The sequence below is a fragment of the Pyrus communis genome, chromosome 6 (genome assembly GCF_041283825.1).
Source record: "Pyrus communis isolate YQ-2024b chromosome 6, ASM4128382v1, whole genome shotgun sequence".
NCBI classification, from domain to species: Eukaryota; Viridiplantae; Streptophyta; class Magnoliopsida; order Rosales; family Rosaceae; genus Pyrus; species Pyrus communis.
In genome coordinates, this window is record NC_142570.1 from 23,455,434 (window position 1) to 23,472,207 (window position 16,774).

Here is a 16,774-nt window from a genome sequence, read left to right on the forward strand (position 1 = left end):
ATAATGTGGTACAAATTCGTCTTTGGCAAAAATTTAACCTAAAATCGCTCACTTACAAGTAAAGAGGAATACCACTAGACCATAGTCCTAAGTGGCAATGGAACCTCAACTTTCGTCATGGTATCAGACCAAATTGTCTCATGTGTGAAGCCCATCACTTGAAGTGCTCCACGCCACCTAGTTTGTGTTGTTCATATGCTAAACTTAAAAATTCGACACACATAAAGGGTCATATTGGGAGTATGAATTACACATCGGATAAAAGAGGACCTTGCATCTGCTTATAAATGATTAAGTTGCTTCCTATATTATCGATTAATTTTACGAAACCTCAACTTTCTTCATCATAACAAACATTTATCATGAGATAATTGAGAAGTACAGATCTTCTCCAGATCTAAAAAAACTAAGCCTAAGGATCAATTGATCTTGACTGTTGAAATTTGATCCAACGGTTACGATTATTATTACTTTGAGGGATCTTCTCTTTATAATCGTTAGATCAAATTTTAACGATCCGAATTATTTGATTCTTAGACTCAATTTTTTTTAGATTAAAAAAAAATCTGTGCTCATAATTGAGTAGTCACCATACCAGACCAATCAAAATTTATATGCCAGTCATTATAAAACAACAACGTTGTCCTTTATAGCAGACGTCTCATCCATGCTTTACAACAATGATAGCTGTAATTGGGGCAGGTACGTACTATGATGTTGGCCTTTTTCATTCAATTCCTATCAAAGGTTCTCTATCGAACACCTGTCCTCATATCCCTGTTAGTATTCAGTTTTCTGGTTGAAATGAAATTCAGAATTAATGCATATGCACGAATCTGTGGTGTGAAGTGTGAAACGGTCCCATGCACATAACTCTCAACAACATGTTTTTCTCTGGAGTCCATGTTGACCGCGTGACTTAAATGTTACTTTTCAACAACTAACAACATTTTTAATGGAAAAGAAACGAATCACATTCACAACGGGTGAAAACTTGGACGGAAGAATCGGGAACCCTATAGCATTTGCATAACGCTATATAAGTAGTGACTATCAACTTTTAGTTAGCATGCATACCACAAAATAAAAGTTCCAAAACCTTTGATCTTTTGCTGGTTCTTAAGCTCGTTAATGAAATGATGCCACTCTCAGTACTTCAGGTGAAACGATTGCAGCCGGAACTTATAACTCCGGCAAAGGCAACGCCTCAAGAAACAAAGTTTCTCTCAGATATTGACGATCAAGAAGGCTTGAGATTTCAAGTTCCAATTATAATGTGTTACAAAGACAACCCTTCACTTAATAAAAATCGTAATCCCGTTAAGGTGATTAGGGAAGCCTTAAGTAGAGCATTAGTGTATTACTACCCTTTAGCTGGAAGGCTTAGGGAAGGGCCTAACAGAAAGCTCATGGTCGATTGCAATGGTGAAGGTATCTTGTTTGTCGAGGCTTCTGTTGATGTCACACTTGAGCAACTAGGAGACAAAATTCTACCCCCTTGTCCACTCTTAGAGGAATTCTTATTTAATTTTCCAGGCTCTGATGGAATTATTGGTTGTCCTTTGCTGCTGGTTCAGGTGAGTTAATTAATTATCAATTAATTATTTAGTTTTTCATATTCATATTTGGTCATAGCCATTAATTCTTTACAAAAAATTTGAAGTATGTTAAGGGTATGAGTAGTGTTTTTTGCGTTAAGGTCGCATACACACACCCTAGATTTTTTGTAAGAAATTAGTGCAATCAACAATGTATGAAATTTTTAATGACAAATAAGGACATATACAAGAAAGCACTACCAATATTGTAAAGTTTGGTGGCACCGCAACTGTTTTTAACGTTTTTCATAAAATTGGCAACCCTTTTCATAAACGAAAATTAATCATACTGCCACCACACCCAAACTTGAACTTATCTACGATACTACCACTCCTCTTTGTTCTTATGATTAAGGAAAGTCACTAGGTGGCTTTGGAAAGAAAAGATTATGAGGCACTTTTCATTATTTTTCGAAACTAATTTTTCTTCGACAATCCTTATGTTTAACACTATACATTGTAAAATTTGTATACACACCGAATTGAGGAAATTATATTTCTACATGGTATCTGCCTAAGTCGGTCCTAGGTTTTCTACCAGTCTCACATCACCTTTATTGTGTAGGTTTTCCTTTGCCGTTCTTCTTCTAGGTCTTTTGCATGTCGTCATGTCGTCCTTTGTCTTCTGTCTAAAATTTTTTCTTCTATAAGCATTTTGTCTAAATTCCTCTATATTTAAACACTCTTTCAAGTAACTTCAACAGGCATGAGACTCTTTCAAAGAGACTCCATCTTTCTTGAACTTTATTCCTATTTTTGTTTCCTAATTAGATCATCTAATTTAGAAGTTTTTTTTTTTTTTTTTTTTTTTTTGTCTTTTCTTCTAAAGAATTGTTAACTAGCACAAATATGATGATCAAGAAAAAAGTCTAGAAACTAACTTTTGCAATATGCAGGTGACCTGTCTTACATGTGGAGGTTTCATACTTGCATTGCGCCTAAACCACACAATGTATGATGCACCTGGATTGCTCTTGTTCCTGACCGCCATTGCGGAAATGGCAAGAGGTGCACATGCACCATCTATTCTACCAGTGTGGGAGAGAGAGTTGTTGTTCGCTCGAGATCCACCAAGAATTACATGTGCTCATCATGAATATGAAGACGTGATTGATCATTCTAATGACTCATACCCATCTAGTAACCAGTCAAACATGGTTCAACGATCTTTCTACTTTGGTGCCAAGGAGATGAGAGTTCTTCGAAAACAGATTCCACCCCACCTAATTTCCACTTGCTCCACATTTGACTTGGTCACAGCTTGTTTGTGGAAATGTCGCACTCTTGCACTTAAAATTAATCCAAAACAGGCTGTCCGTGTTTCATGCACTGTCAATGCACGGGGAAAACACCACAATGTACGTCTTCCCTTGGGATACTATGGCAATGCATTTGCATTTCCAACTGCAATTTCAAAGGCTGAACCTCTATGCAAAAATCCATTGGGATATGCTTTGGAGTTGGTGAAGAAGGCTAAAGCTACCATGAATGAAGAATACTTAAGATCAGTGGCAGATCTTATGGTACTAAGAGGGCGACCTCAATATTCATCGACAGGAAGTTATTTTATAGTTTCTGATACAACACGTGCAGGTTTTGGAGATGTCAATTTTGGATGGGGACAGCCAGTATTTGCTGGACCCGCCAAGGCCTTGGATTTGATTAGCTTCTACGTTCAACACAAAAACGACACCGAGGATGGAATATTGGTACCAATGTGTTTGCCATTCTCGGCCATGGAGAGATTTCAGCAGGAACTAGAGAGGATTACTCAGGAAACTAAGGAGGATTTATGTAACAACCTTAGATCAACTAGGATCAAGTCAATGATGTAAGTGTTAAACGTAATGCATTTTCTGTAATGTAGAGTTGTGTCTCTTGGAACTAATCTAAGAGTAATAGTTGTTATCAAAAGGTCTGAATGTTATTAAAAAATAGCCAATAATAAGATGGCCTAGTGTTGTAATAAAAAATTGAAAGCAATAAAATTAAATTTTAGTTGCCGTTCAAAAGTCATCGTCCATATATATTCTCTTGTATTCTTCCTTTCTGCAGTATAACTGAAAATTGCTGATCTTTCCTCCAACAGTAAGAATCAAATTGCCCAAGTGTTAGACAATTTAGTAAGTTTTCAATGGATTTCTTGAAGTATCATGAAAATGTCAGGAAGTTTGAGCCTTTATTTCCTCAAACCAATAAGAGCAAAATGATATATAAGGGATCGAGAACACAAAAATACCCCCTTCGTTCAGATAAAATCTAATGGGGTTGTTACAACAATTATACTTGAAAGTGTAAGATGGTAATTACAATTGAAGAATACTTACATGAAGGGACTCATCCAACTCATCCCTGGGTCAAACATAAATGTCTGCAAAGACATCGATGTCCGGGAATTTTGAACCCCCCTAAATATAAAAAGATAAGAAAATTGTTAGTATGAAAGAAAAATTAATATTACTGACATATTAAAAATTGAATATGAAAAACTTTATTATTACTTGCCACCGCGCCTCCATCCTATATGAGAAGGGCCTCGAACTCGAATGGTGGAGAAGAGTTTTCTTCTCCTGATTGATCTTGTTGGCTTTCGTCTTCTTCTGTTATACGAAAAAAAAAATGTATTAGTTCTAATTTAAATGAAATATAAAAAAATCAATAAATATTAGTAAGAAACGTATAATACTTTTAGACTTAATAAAAAAAAAACGTACCACATAGCGGGGCTCCTGAAAATGACTGTAGAGCTACACCCAATTTTTTCCCGATCCTCAAACTCCTTCGGGCAACCCTTCTCAAGAGCGACCTCTGGATCATCAAATGTCTGAAAATATTGGTGCATGTCTCTCTTCCACTGCTTGTATCGTTCAGTGAAAAGCCTGTTGACGTACACCAACATATTGTTGTTGATGTCATCAAAATTGTAATTCGTTTGCAATTTAACAAATTAATTACATACATTAGGTAATATAAATATATAAAATTAAAAAAAAAAGCAATAAAAAGGCAGGATATTTATCGACAAATAAGCGCGCACCTTCATCCTCACCTCGTCTGGCATCGCCTTCCAAGACTTCTATTGCATAGGGCAATAGGTTCGAACAACGTGACCAATGTCGTGGGCCAATGCACTATGTTGCTCCAGCGTTGGTGCAGCCTGATGTCAGCCATCGTATCTGATTGTGATACGTCCGTTGGTCACTTGGGTGACCTTCGCCATCTTCAATTGGCGACACGGTCCCTGGGTATTTTTCTTTGTTGGAAAAAAAAAAAAAACAGTCAAACAACCACTACAAATTATACCAAAATTTCAGCAGAACCTCCCCTAAAGTTATAACAATTCCCAAACCCTGGACATTGTAATAATAATATATGATATCCAACAACAATCACAACTAGGGGTGGGCAAACGGGCATGGACCTGCGGGTAGGGGCGGGTCCAATTTTTTTAAATCTGGAATGGGGCGGAGTGGGGCGAGTCCTAATTGCTGAGGAAACGGGTCCTCGACCCGGACCGTTTCCACCTTCCAAAAATTTGTTTTTCTCTCAGACAAAACTCTTAATCTCTCTCACTCTCCCTCTCCCTCTCTTTCATCTCTATCCCTCGCCTTTGCAACTCACTCTATCGGGATTTCTATATTGAAACTGCAAAGTGTCAAGCAAATAAACATAAATAATTTGTTAAACTGAAAACGGAGTGACAAAACTAAGAAAGAAGTAACTTTTACCGCTATAACAGCAGCATCCGTCAGAAAATACATGAAGTCACCATCAATGCCAAGCTGCACACAGACTTGGTCAATATGCAAGTGACAAGTGAAAAAAAAAAATATCCCACGGGTGGGAACTGGACCCATGATTTACAAATGGTGGGTGCAAAGTGTGAAATTCCAACCTGGGTTGCACCAAACAACGCCCTTATTGCTTTTCCATTAGTTGTTAAGACTTTGTTCAATGATACGAGTAGTTTCTTGAAGTGCAGCTTTACATTGTGGACCTGCAGATTCCAAGGTGAAGCCCTCGAGATGGCTGGTTGTAAATCTACACAATGTGGACTGGAATTTGTATCTCAACACTCTCCTTTGGAATCTCAACTATTGGGACTCGATAAGTACACTTGCCGGAGAGGTAGAAAACCCAAAGAAAACTCTCCCAAAGGCTCTGTTTTATGCTTTGATATTAGTTGTTCTTGGATATCTTTTCCCACCCTTAATGGGTACTGGGGCTGTTCCACTCGACCGTGACTTGCGGACCGATGGATATTTCTCAGACATTGCCAAAATAATTGGGGGAGTTTGGTTGAGATGGTGGATCCAAGGGGCTGTAGCAGTGTCGAACATGGGGATGTTTGTTGCTGAAATGAGCAGCGACTCCTTCCAACTTCTTGGGATGGCAGAACGAGGGATGCTCCCTAAGTTTTTTGGTGAGCGTTCTCGTCATGGAACCCAAGTAATTGGCATTTTGTTCTCAGCTTCTGGGGTCCTTTCGCTATCTTGGTTGAGCTTTCAAGAGATTGTAGCCGCAGAAAACTTCTTGTACTGTTTTGGAATGATCTTGGAGTTTATATCGTTGATACGGTTAAGAGTGAAGTACCCAGCTACATACGTCCTTACAAGATACCCGTTGGAACAGTTGGAGCCATTCTTATGTTTATTCCTCCAACCGCACTAATTTGTGTAGTTTTGGCTCTTTCAACACTCAAGATCGTAGTTGTGAGCCTTGTCGCTATATTGATCGGCCTTGTGATGCAGCCATGTCTCACTTACGTTGAGAGAAAGAGGTGGATCAAGTTCTCCGTCAGCGCCGACCTCCCAGGTCTTCACGGTGCTAATCAGGGAAGGGTTGGCGCCATAAGACAGTAGTATGTCCTCATTCCTCAATATATATGCAAAGTCATTGTATACTCACAACTGCAGGACGTTGGTGTTGAAGTGATGACTGCTCGCTACCGTATACAATTGCATTGCCTCGAACACAGAGATCCGGAGAGGACATTTGCAGAAACTTTGAAATGTAGGATGCATGTTGTGACTTGTGGGAGGGATGTAAATTGCATGTCCCTCCTTGGAGGTGGCATACAAAAATAAGAAATTTCACCAGCTCCCAGTCTCCTATAACTTCTGCGTTCTAGTTTTATAATTCCATCATTTCAAATTTCATGTTTTAAGGCATCATTTGATTAAAAAATCTTGAAATTACATTGAATTCAGAATTGCCAACGAGATTAAAAACTTGAATTTTTAATCTATCATGCAATTGAAACGTTCCGTGGTTCCTTGAATTTGCAACACATTTTTTATTTTATTTTTTTTAACAAAGCGATATTCCTAATGTACGAGAAATTCAAACTCAAGTGTAAGGAATGGACAAATAGAGTTCCCTCCAAATCTGCACAAAACACATCATTATGATGTTTCAAGTACCTTAACCGTTATTAAAACAATATACCAAACACAACATCACCTGTGATGCATTGAAATAATAATGAAGATTGTTGAATATATAATATCTGTTTCGTTAAATCTCACCTGTACATTTTACTTTGCATCAAATGTAACGTTCTAGTGTAGATTTCACACCTTCACTACCTTTTAGTTAGCAAATAATATCTAACAAAAGAAAATGATAAAATTCATTGAAGGTCGATACAATTATTATTTTTTATTTCAGTATTTTGTTAGCCCAAAATGTGCATAAAAAATCCCGTACATATAAATAGACACCTGTCAAGGCGCCAACTCCATTTTCTTAGAAAATTTGAAATTTTCAAAACACAGAGCTGAGAGAGGAAAAACTGAAAGAAGACGAGTAAGCGACGGGAGAGATGAAGAAAAGCGGCGGAAGCGGAAGCGGAAGTCGAACCCGGAGATGCTTAACCGCGAACTTTCTGGAAACGCGGTTACAATTTCCAGTGGCTTCTTCCCCTGCAAACCAACCGTCACCGAAATCACCAATTTTCAATGCCAGCAGCAGGCGCAAGAGGGCTGCCGACGCTGCCGGAGGAGGAGCCTCAGCCTCTGTTGTGGCGGCGCTCATGGAATCCCCCAAAAGTAACGCTTTAGCTTCGATTCCTGATCTCAAGCACCTCGCCTCCTCTCGTCTCCGCGATCTCAAGCTCCACGTCGACAGATCCCACTGTGAGATCCTCAAGGATTTTGATTCCTCTCAATCTCGCCTCCACAAGCGATTCAAGGTCTCTCTCTCTCTCTCTCTCATATTGATTCTCTGTTGTCGTACTTTTGCATTATTTAGTCTCGGAGTTGGTGGATTAGTGTCTGTTTGGTTGCTGAGAAAATAACTGAGAGAACAGAAATTTGAATTTTCGCCAAAAATAACATTATGTTGATTTAATCTCACTTTCATATCATAATTAAATCTCATTACTGTTATAAGGTCTGCTAAAGCAAAATAAATTTAAATCTAATTAATTCTTAATTATAATTAAAACTTTATGTCTATTTAATATAAGGTTTTGTCTGCTGTATGATGAACTAGTACTCAGTGGTAGTAATTGTTGGGGAAGAGGAGCATTGGAATTCAGTCTAGGGCACGATTTTTTCACCTAATTATACGTCTCTTTGTACCGTCAGATCCAGAGCCAGGCATGCCAACAAGTGTTGGATGAAGCAGATAAGGAATACAAGAAGATGACCCAAAGGATTACTGAAAGTCGGGAAGCAATGGCGGTATATTAATCTAGTCTTTCTTTGTTTCGTTTACTTACTTCTGATTGTATGTTTGTAGTGCTTATTCATCAAGTGCATCCTACTGCTTTTTTATCAGGCTTCATATGCAGAGTTCATGGCAGATGCACAGAGCACCGCTTCTCGTGGTATGTCTTCAGTTTAAAACCTCTCTGACATGCTTAAAATATGTGGATTCTTTGTAAGTTATGTCTTGGTAATAATGTCGTACTGATGGAGTCTGGATTCAATCATCTCTACTAACCAACATTCTATGTTACATTATCATCAAAACATTTAAGAGACGTCGTTCATTTTGAGGCTTTGACGAGTGATTATTGTGTCCATATGTGGAAATCGTTTTTAGTCTCATGTTCGAAGTGATACAGGTTGGATAACATCTCCTTATCTGGTAAGTTTCACATTGCCATTAAAACTATTGGGGCGATAATGGCTAACTATTTAGTGTGCTAACTTAGGTTCTTCAGTTTGTTAGCTGTTTTGTTTTCTGTTTAGCGTCTGTTTTTTCGTTCTCTTTGCTGCTCCTTTTTAATTAGTTCTCGGCCCTACGCTGGAGATTGTTCAGGTGGGGTTTTAGGCTCTGTCCCTTTTGAGTTTTCTTGTTTGCCTAGTTGCCTTTGTTCTAAGAAGCGAATCATTGATCAAAAACAAGATATTGTATAACTGCGGAGAAGAGAAAGAAGATTGAACTAACAATCTAACTTGAGCCAACAGTGTATAAACTACTTTTTTCATTCTGAGTACTTTTTCTCTGGGCTGTATTTCATACTTTTCAGCTTGCAAAACATCAATCGCTGAGCTTTCGCAGTCCTTTGAGAAACAAATTGATGCTCTTCGCAGCCGTTATGGCATTCAAACAAATTAGCAATCAATTGTCCTTGCAATATTATCTACTGAAAACCTTAGGTGAGTGTTCTACTTTTTAAAACTGTTTACTGCTGGTGGGATAATTCAGTTTTATGTGTTTTTAAGCGTCTGATTATGCTGTTTTGTTTTACTGCATATGCTATACATAGATTTACATCATTACAAGCTGTACTAGATTTGAGAAAGAAAAAAAGGAGGAGAGAAAGTAGGTTGTCAGTCGTAGAGTATCGGATGGATGCTCGTGATGGGATATTAATAAATTGCTAGAACAAGGGAGACATCTTTAATGTATTCAAAGGAGTTCAGATGCTTGTGCTAATTCATCTATTTTGGTGGAACATTGTTGGATCAATTAATCTTCAGGCTCGTACATGTCGACCTAATAAGCAAATATAACACTTAATAAACAGCTGCAGAATGCATATCTCCAAGTTTGAGTGAGAAATATGACATTACTTGCATATCTCCACCTAAGTTTGAGTAAGAAGTATGACAATACTTGCGTGTCCCCAAACTAGACGGAGACAAGCGATTTGGGGAGGGGGAATCGAATTCAGTTTCTATTTCAATATAACGTGCAAAAGTATTTATATGAATTATGATACCCTGAGATCGTTCATGGTTTAATAGCCCTCGTACCTTCATATGCAGGTTTTTTACATTGTTGGTTTGTGTTTTCAGGCATGTATAGTGGTGACGAAAGCAATCGAGACTCCGACGGATCTTGAACAAGAACGACTGATTGGATCAAAAGGGATTTGAAACAATAGCTTGTTACGGTTTCATTACTAAACAGAAAAGTGCATTTCAAAGTATATTGTGGTTACATGATCAAACACAAATTCATTGGGTTGTATATGAGTGGCTGAATGTTACGCTAGTAAATAATTTAGACCAGTGCTTAGCTTTGTGCCTAATGTGTCTATTGAGTTAAGCCCTAAATAATTAATTAGTTCACAAAATTAAAGCCTAATATATTAAGATCTTAATTTCCTTCTTACCCTCTAATTTAAGATCTTAATTTCCTACTTGCATTGGATTTATTTTGATTTCCACGCCAATAAGAGAGTCCTTTTTCAAGGGTTGTGAGCGTGTTTCCATGAAGGTAACTGGTTACGAGTAAGAGAAAGTCATAGCATAGGTGATCCTTACCCATGAAGTTAGTTTACTTAGAGGTTGCGATGGCCTCCTTGACATTAGACAGAAAAATGATACGCTAAATGAAAATCTGCGCCCAAGTCTTCAGTTTCATCAAGAATCCATGGTCTCTCATGTCCATTGCTAGAAACAGAATGGCGCCGAAACGTACCTTTCTTATCTTCGACGGAGTGTCTCAGTTGCAAACTTGCAATTTTTTAGTGTGGCAAAAACAAGTGAGCATTCCACAGTAAGCTATCGCAGAGAAGAAACAGTTGCCAAATGCAACCTCGACATACAGAGCTTTTGCAACCATGAAGGTATACATGACCGAGTAGACTCTGTATTAGCCTAGCTTAAAACAATTCGAGCCATTGCCCAACATCGAAAGTAAAAGGCAACAGAGAACGACTTTGAAACACAAGTTTTTATTTGGAAGAGGAGAAAAAAAGAACACACACACTTTCTAACAAGTCTTTAACCGATGATACCCTATAAACATAGTGCAAAGAGCTACATGTTGCTTAGACTACAGCAGTTAGCTGCTTGATTAAGGTCGTTCTACCACATTAGTCTCTTGTAGCAGCTTCATTCCTCCTCGTCTTGCATATCATCGGCAGTTAGAAGATGATTCAATGCAACTTTGGCCTTTTTACGTTCCCCTGCGGCTTCCTCAGCGTCATTTTTGTCTCCCTTCCGCTTCAGACTTTCATCCTCGGCCTGTTTATCGTTCCCAGAAGTTGCAGCTTCACCTTCCGGTTTCACTTCTTCCTGCACGGATGGCTTTGGATCAGATTCTTTATCTTTCTGTTTACCATCCATATCTTCTGTCTTGGATGACCTTTCACACTCTTCTAAACAAGAGCGGACATCATCGCTGTTAGCAAGATCAAGAGGGGTCTTCCCAGCTTTTGTCTTCACACTCAGATTGGCACCTTTCTTTACCAGATACTTGATAAGCTCGACATGAGACCCTTGAACAGCATAGTGGAGCGGAGTGAAGCCTTTGCGAGTGGAAGCTTTTATAGAAGCCCCAGATGAAAGCAGAGTGCGAACGACCTCTAAATGTCCCTTTTGGGCAGCAAAGTGTATAGCACCCATATCGTCCATAGCAGCAGCACCAACATCCGCCTTGTGGCTACAGAGAAAATTCACCACCTCCGTTTGGCCAGACCATGCCGCTAAATGTAGTCTTGATCAAAACCACTTGTCAAGGAAACATAATTTGAATTCTACATTGTGGACACTGGACACTACAATACGAAGATTAAACTTGAACAAGGCAAGAAACTTGGAACGAAAAGATTTCAGGAAACTAGGAAATTTAACGATGAATAAGTACTCAGCACAAAAACCCGAGCCAGCCACTTTCTAAGTTGCCCGGAAAGTAAAGCAAGTCGAGTAACTAAGAACACATTTGAAGAACAAATCTTTACATCCATATGAACAATGTGGTGACTAAATACATCTTTTTCGGATAATCGATGCAAAGGATTCGGCCATTTATTATCCTACAACGCCACTGCGCTCGGTTTATGCGATTCATAGCATCATGGCATTCAAAAATTGAAGCAAATTCATTCACATATTCATTCTCACAGGCAGAAAAGTGTGTGTAGAGAGAGAGAGAGAGAGAGAGAGAAGGATACGGAGTTCTGGAGTGCTTGTCTCTGGAATTGACGGCGAGAGGGTTGGAGGCGAGAATTGACTGCAGTGAAGGAAGATTACCGGACCTTGCAGCTGCGTGAACATTTTCGCTCGCCATGTCCCTTCTTCTCTCTTCAGCTACTGAAACACAACCACGAGGAAAAAGGGTAAATTGCAGTGTCTGAATTTATCAAAACCCTAAAATCCTTCGACACTCAAACAGACCATCCTTCAAATTAATTTAAAAAATTTAAACTGAAAAAAAATTTAACATTTTTTTTATAAAAGCAAATAGATAATTATGAAATTTTTTTTTGGAAAATATTCGGAGGCATCGAACCTTCAATATGCCAGTCGAGCTCTAGTACGAATTAGTAACTTAAGGCAAAGCTAAACATTCAATTTTTATTTAAGCATTTGTCAAAAGTTCGTCTTTACAACGATTAATCAAAATTCAAAATCGGTTCAGTATTTAACTATTATATAAGATTAGATTCAGAATAAATAAAAAAACTTAAAAATTCGTTGTTTGAATACATAGTGTCATGCATTTCAAATCTTCACAAATTACTGAAGATCAGTTTAATGGCACCATAAATTGCCACTTCTCGCCCTCTTTATATTCGTACTAGTGTGCTTGATGCATGCAAATTTTGTAATTACCTCTATTTTAATCAGTTATTACCATTTCCTTAATTTGAACAAATCTAAAAAGTTCTTATCATGTAATGATCAATTCGGAAAATCTATGATTGAAATCCTTAATATTCTTTTAGTTATTTCTTGTATTTACACAATATCGTTACCCACTATTACTAAGAACATCCAATATCCTAATGTGCTATGAAATAATTATTATCCTTTGATTACCTTTTGGAAAAACCTACGAATGAAATCTTCAGTTGTGTTTGATATTTAAGCCCAATGTTGTCACCAGGGACGGATCTACAGAGGGTCCTGGGAGGTCCCAGGACCCCTCGGCCATCCTAAAATGTTGCTAGAAATTTTCCGCAGGACCCCTCGTACTCGAACACGAGACCTGTGCAGGCTGTCTGTGTTGCTGCAGCAGCAGGTTGCAACTGTTGCAGGTTGCAACGCAGAAGAAGAAAACAGGGGAGAAGAAGAAAACAGGGGAGAAGAAAGAAAACAGGACATTAAAAAAATTAGTCCAAAACGCAGTGTTTTGGCCCTTTTTTTTTTTTTTTTTTTTTTTTTTTTGTTAAACCAATGAAATCAACGTTTGAAATTGGTCCACCAAGGCACCAATTACATATTCTTTTTGAAGGGCCATCTTTCCTGTTGTCCCTTTCACTTCCCTTTCCCCGTTCCTTCCACTGCTTTTCCCCCAAATCCCCCCATCTTTCTTATATTCACCCAAAACCCTAAATTTCTAATCCCACCCAATCCAATATTATAATTACATTACTCCAATATTATACCTCCACTTGTTTCAATTTTCCGCTATGAATATCATTAAGGGTCCACTTCGCAACAAAATGGGAGATCAATGGTTGAGTGACAGCTTAGTTGTTTACATTGAGAAAGATGTTTTTTCATGTATTGGTAATGAAGCTATCATGGAACATTTTCAGACCATGAAACCTCGTCGTGGACGCTTGAATTAGGATTTTATAGCTTGTAATATTGTTATGCAAATGATTTTTGAATAAAATGTATTATATTTAACTTTTCAATGTTATTTTTGTCTATAAATTTTTTAACCTTTACTATTGGGACCCCCCGAGTTTAAAATCCTGGATCCGCCACTGGTTGTCACCCATTGTTACTATAAACTGAAAGAAACCTCATGAACGAAAGAAAGATGAGAAAGTGAGGAAGAAACCTATGTAGAATTAGAGACAACTTCCAAAACAAGGTGGAATAAACAAGAACAAGAGGAATCCTCCCGAAGAAGATCCTTCCCCTTCTTTATTTTTTTCAAAGAAAATGAGGATATTAACAAAATCGATGAAATAAAAAAGATCCAAGTCATGATCTTACACACGAAAAGTTTACATGCTGAATACCAAGTAATTTTTTTTCCAAACCTATTTCTTGTAGGATATGCATATGTCATATTTTCTATTCTTACAGGGTTCGATTAAACTACATTTCTAAATATCACCGATAGATTTGGACATGCAAAACTTAATGTTAGGGGATAATGATAAGATTTTTACCACCTGTAAAATAGAGATAAAAATATTTAAAAATACTTGCAGAACAAGATAGTTGTAGTATAAACGGCTTAAGTAAGGTTGTTTCCACAGGGATTGATTGAATAATTTGTATTTAAACTAATTCTTAGTTAACTATTTAAAACAAAGTTTCGAAAATGTTGATTTTATGACCTAGAATATTTAAAACGAATTTTAAATTAAAACAATTAAAGAAAACCAATTTGAAAGGGAACAATCTTAGAAAATAATGATAAAAAGACACTAGGGTTCCGTCATCACCTTAACAATCTTATGTAGCTTTACCAATTACTTATGAATTACACGTGCAACTTTGAAAGTTAGGTTTTCCTAATGCATATTCTACTCGCGGTATTCAAGTTAGAACGTATATCAAATACGTAATCCGTCTGTGGTATTCTGATCAAATATAAACTTGCATGACTTATTACGTTTTGTGAAAACCCTTTGAAAAATCATGCAAACCCTAAGGTATTCACCCTAGGTGAAATTACAATTATCAATCACAAGAAGCTGGTGGTATTCCGACCGAATGCATCGATTACTTATCTAAACATCATAATGGTCGCGAATCGTTAAGACACAAAGACAGTTTAAACACAGTGATTAATAATTCAAAGTATGCATGCATAATATCATAAGTAATTAAATAAAAACTACATATTCATGCTAAGGCTCAAGGCATCACCCTAGCAAACGAAAATTAGTTACCAACAACCATAAAACAAAAGGAATTTGATTGAAATAGAAAAAGAATAGAAAACACCTTGAAATACAAATTGTCAAAGCCTAACTAAGTTCTCCAAATTGATGCATTCCCTTTTCTAATGGCTAAATAGCCTTATTTATACTACTACAAAATAAAATCCTTACTAGAAAAGGTCTTCTAAAAACTAGGAAACATAATAGAATAAGATAATTAGAAAATTTGAAATTTGGACTTCTCAGAAAATCAAGCTTTTGACCCACCAAATCAACTTCGATTTGGTCCCAAAATATCTCTTATTAAAGCTTGAGACGTCCCCAACAAATCCTCAGAAGGAATCTTCCCCAAAATATGTCATCTTGACCTCAAAAATACCCAAAACGTCCATAAATGTTAATCTGGGAAAGCTGCATGCTGGGTCTTCTTTTCATCACCACGGTCAAACAGCTTGGTAGAAAAATCTGGAATTTTGATACAATCATCTTGAAAGACTCACGAACATCCTCCAATTAGAATCACTCCAAAATTCATCCGTTGGTTCACTTTTTGCTCCAGAGGAAGTCAAATGTCCTACATTAAAAATATATAACAAAGTATCAAAGTTCTACCAAAATAACCAATAAATTATAACTAAGAATAGGATAAAATATATGGTATAATATGGACCCATCGGACAACAAAAAAAAAAGACTTTAAAAGGACTAAATCTAGAGATCTCAAAGAAAATGAGTATAGTAGGAATAGATTTAGGGACTCACCTTGAAGCAACTTAGGTTCTTGAGAGAAATGCCGAAAATTTGAAGATAAAGCAACCAAGGAGTTTGGAAAATCAATTCCTGACTGTAGAGATCAAATTAAGTTATAAAAAAAAAAAAAAAAACAATATTATGAGATGAAGATTATCTATACTATTATTAAGAGAGCCCTTCTAGTCAACTTTTTGTCACTTTTTTTTTTTGCAATTTTGCCCTCACAATGCTTACATAAGGAGGGCAAAATAGTAATTTTGTATCTTTTGCCCCCATTTTTCCTATTTTGCCCTCACTTTTGATACACAATACTTACATAAGAAAGGTAAAATAGTAATTTTAGATCTTTTGATAAAATGACAATCATATCCTTATTTTTTCTATTTTACCCCCACTTTTTATATACAATATTTACATAAGGAGGACAAAACAGTAATTATGTAATATTAAGATAAAATATGCACTTGCCCTTTTTTTCCTATTTTACCATCACTTTTGATACACAATACTTACATAAGGAGGGCAAAATAGTAATTTTGTATCTTTTGATAAAATGACAATCATATCCCTATTTTTTCTATTTTACCCTCACTTTTGATACACAATATTTACATAAGGAGGACAAAACAGTAATTATATAATATTAAGATAAAATATGCATTTGTTAAGAGAAATTGTCTCACCATCATTTTTTCATACTCTTTTTTAAATTTTAAAAACTAATCACACTCTTTAATAGCTAAGGGTCACTCCATGCGCACCATTATTTGCCACCTCTCTCTCTCTCACTCCATGCGCACCATTATTTGCCACCTCTCTCTCTCTCTCTCTCTCTCTCTCTCTCTATATATATATTTTTGCACACCAAGTGTCTTTTCTGTATGCCAAATGTCTAGTTTTCTCTCTTTTTTTAAAAGCAATTACTAATTTATTGTTTTGTTTCCTTGCAAATAATAGGATAATCTACCCTTAATTAAATTGTTTGAAATCGGGACGCAGTAGTTTTAACTTTGAAGAGGAAGATCATATCCACCAAGGCAATTTTCTACTTGCAATCCACTAGTTCTCTATTTTACCCCTTGGTGTTTGGTGTTCCCTCTTTTAAATTTTTTTTGTTTATTTATTTTATTTTTTTTCAGAAAACCAAATCAAGTTGTAAGTCTTGCAT

General features: G+C 36.8%; 3 protein-coding genes and 1 pseudogene across 3 annotated transcripts; 3 read left to right on the forward strand and 1 right to left on the reverse strand.

Moving 5' to 3' along the window:
* Positions 1 to 982: 982 nt before the first annotated feature.
* Positions 983 to 3,610, forward strand: LOC137710286 (alcohol acyl transferase 1 allele RGc-like). The gene is made up of 2 exons (XM_068449218.2): positions 983 to 1,577; positions 2,495 to 3,610. Exons 1-2 carry the CDS (start codon positions 1,137 to 1,139, stop codon positions 3,431 to 3,433), a joined length of 1,380 nt encoding a protein of 459 aa, XP_068305319.2. The 5' UTR covers positions 983 to 1,136; the 3' UTR covers positions 3,434 to 3,610.
* Positions 3,611 to 5,453: 1,843 nt separating this feature from the next.
* LOC137711258 (putative polyamine transporter At1g31830 pseudogene) lies at positions 5,454 to 6,522 on the forward strand (annotated as a pseudogene).
* An 810-nt stretch (positions 6,523 to 7,332) lies between these two features.
* Positions 7,333 to 10,086, forward strand: LOC137709745 (uncharacterized). Its single transcript, XM_068448725.2, has 5 exons — positions 7,333 to 7,791; positions 8,189 to 8,284; positions 8,382 to 8,430; positions 9,079 to 9,208; positions 9,851 to 10,086. Exons 1-4 carry the CDS (start codon positions 7,423 to 7,425, stop codon positions 9,165 to 9,167), a joined length of 603 nt encoding a protein of 200 aa, XP_068304826.1. The 5' UTR covers positions 7,333 to 7,422; the 3' UTR covers positions 9,168 to 9,208; positions 9,851 to 10,086.
* A 629-nt stretch (positions 10,087 to 10,715) lies between these two features.
* On the reverse strand, positions 10,716 to 12,195 carry LOC137711191 (Ankyrin repeat family protein). The gene is made up of 2 exons (XM_068450399.2): positions 11,956 to 12,195; positions 10,716 to 11,498 (listed from the first exon to the last, which is right to left on the reverse strand). Exons 1-2 carry the CDS (start codon positions 12,069 to 12,071, stop codon positions 10,895 to 10,897), a joined length of 720 nt encoding a protein of 239 aa, XP_068306500.2. The 5' UTR covers positions 12,072 to 12,195; the 3' UTR covers positions 10,716 to 10,894.
* Between the last annotated feature and the right edge of the window lie 4,579 nt (positions 12,196 to 16,774).

What these genes read in the sequence shown, in the direction of transcription:
- LOC137710286 (XM_068449218.2), top strand. Translation starts at nt 1,137, where the DNA reads ATGATGCCACTCTCAGTACTTCAGGTGAAACGATTGCAGCCGGAACTT. An exon ending in GTCCTTTGCTGCTGGTTCAG is followed by an intron (nt 1,578 to 2,494) that starts GTGAGTTAATTA and finishes TGCAATATGCAG; the next exon opens with GTGACCTGTCTTACATGTGG.
- LOC137709745 (XM_068448725.2), top strand. Translation starts at nt 7,423, where the DNA reads ATGAAGAAAAGCGGCGGAAGCGGAAGCGGAAGTCGAACCCGGAGATGC. An exon ending in AAAGTCGGGAAGCAATGGCG is followed by an intron (nt 8,285 to 8,381) that starts GTATATTAATCT and finishes CTTTTTTATCAG; the next exon opens with GCTTCATATGCAGAGTTCAT. An exon ending in ACAGAGCACCGCTTCTCGTG is followed by an intron (nt 8,431 to 9,078) that starts GTATGTCTTCAG and finishes CATACTTTTCAG; the next exon opens with CTTGCAAAACATCAATCGCT.
- LOC137711191 (XM_068450399.2), bottom strand. Translation starts at nt 12,071, where the DNA reads ATGGCGAGCGAAAATGTTCACGCAGCTGCAAGGTCCGGTAATCTTCCT. An exon ending in GACAAGCACTCCAGAACTCC is followed by an intron (nt 11,499 to 11,955) that starts GTATCCTTCTCT and finishes GTTTTGATCAAG; the next exon opens with ACTACATTTAGCGGCATGGT.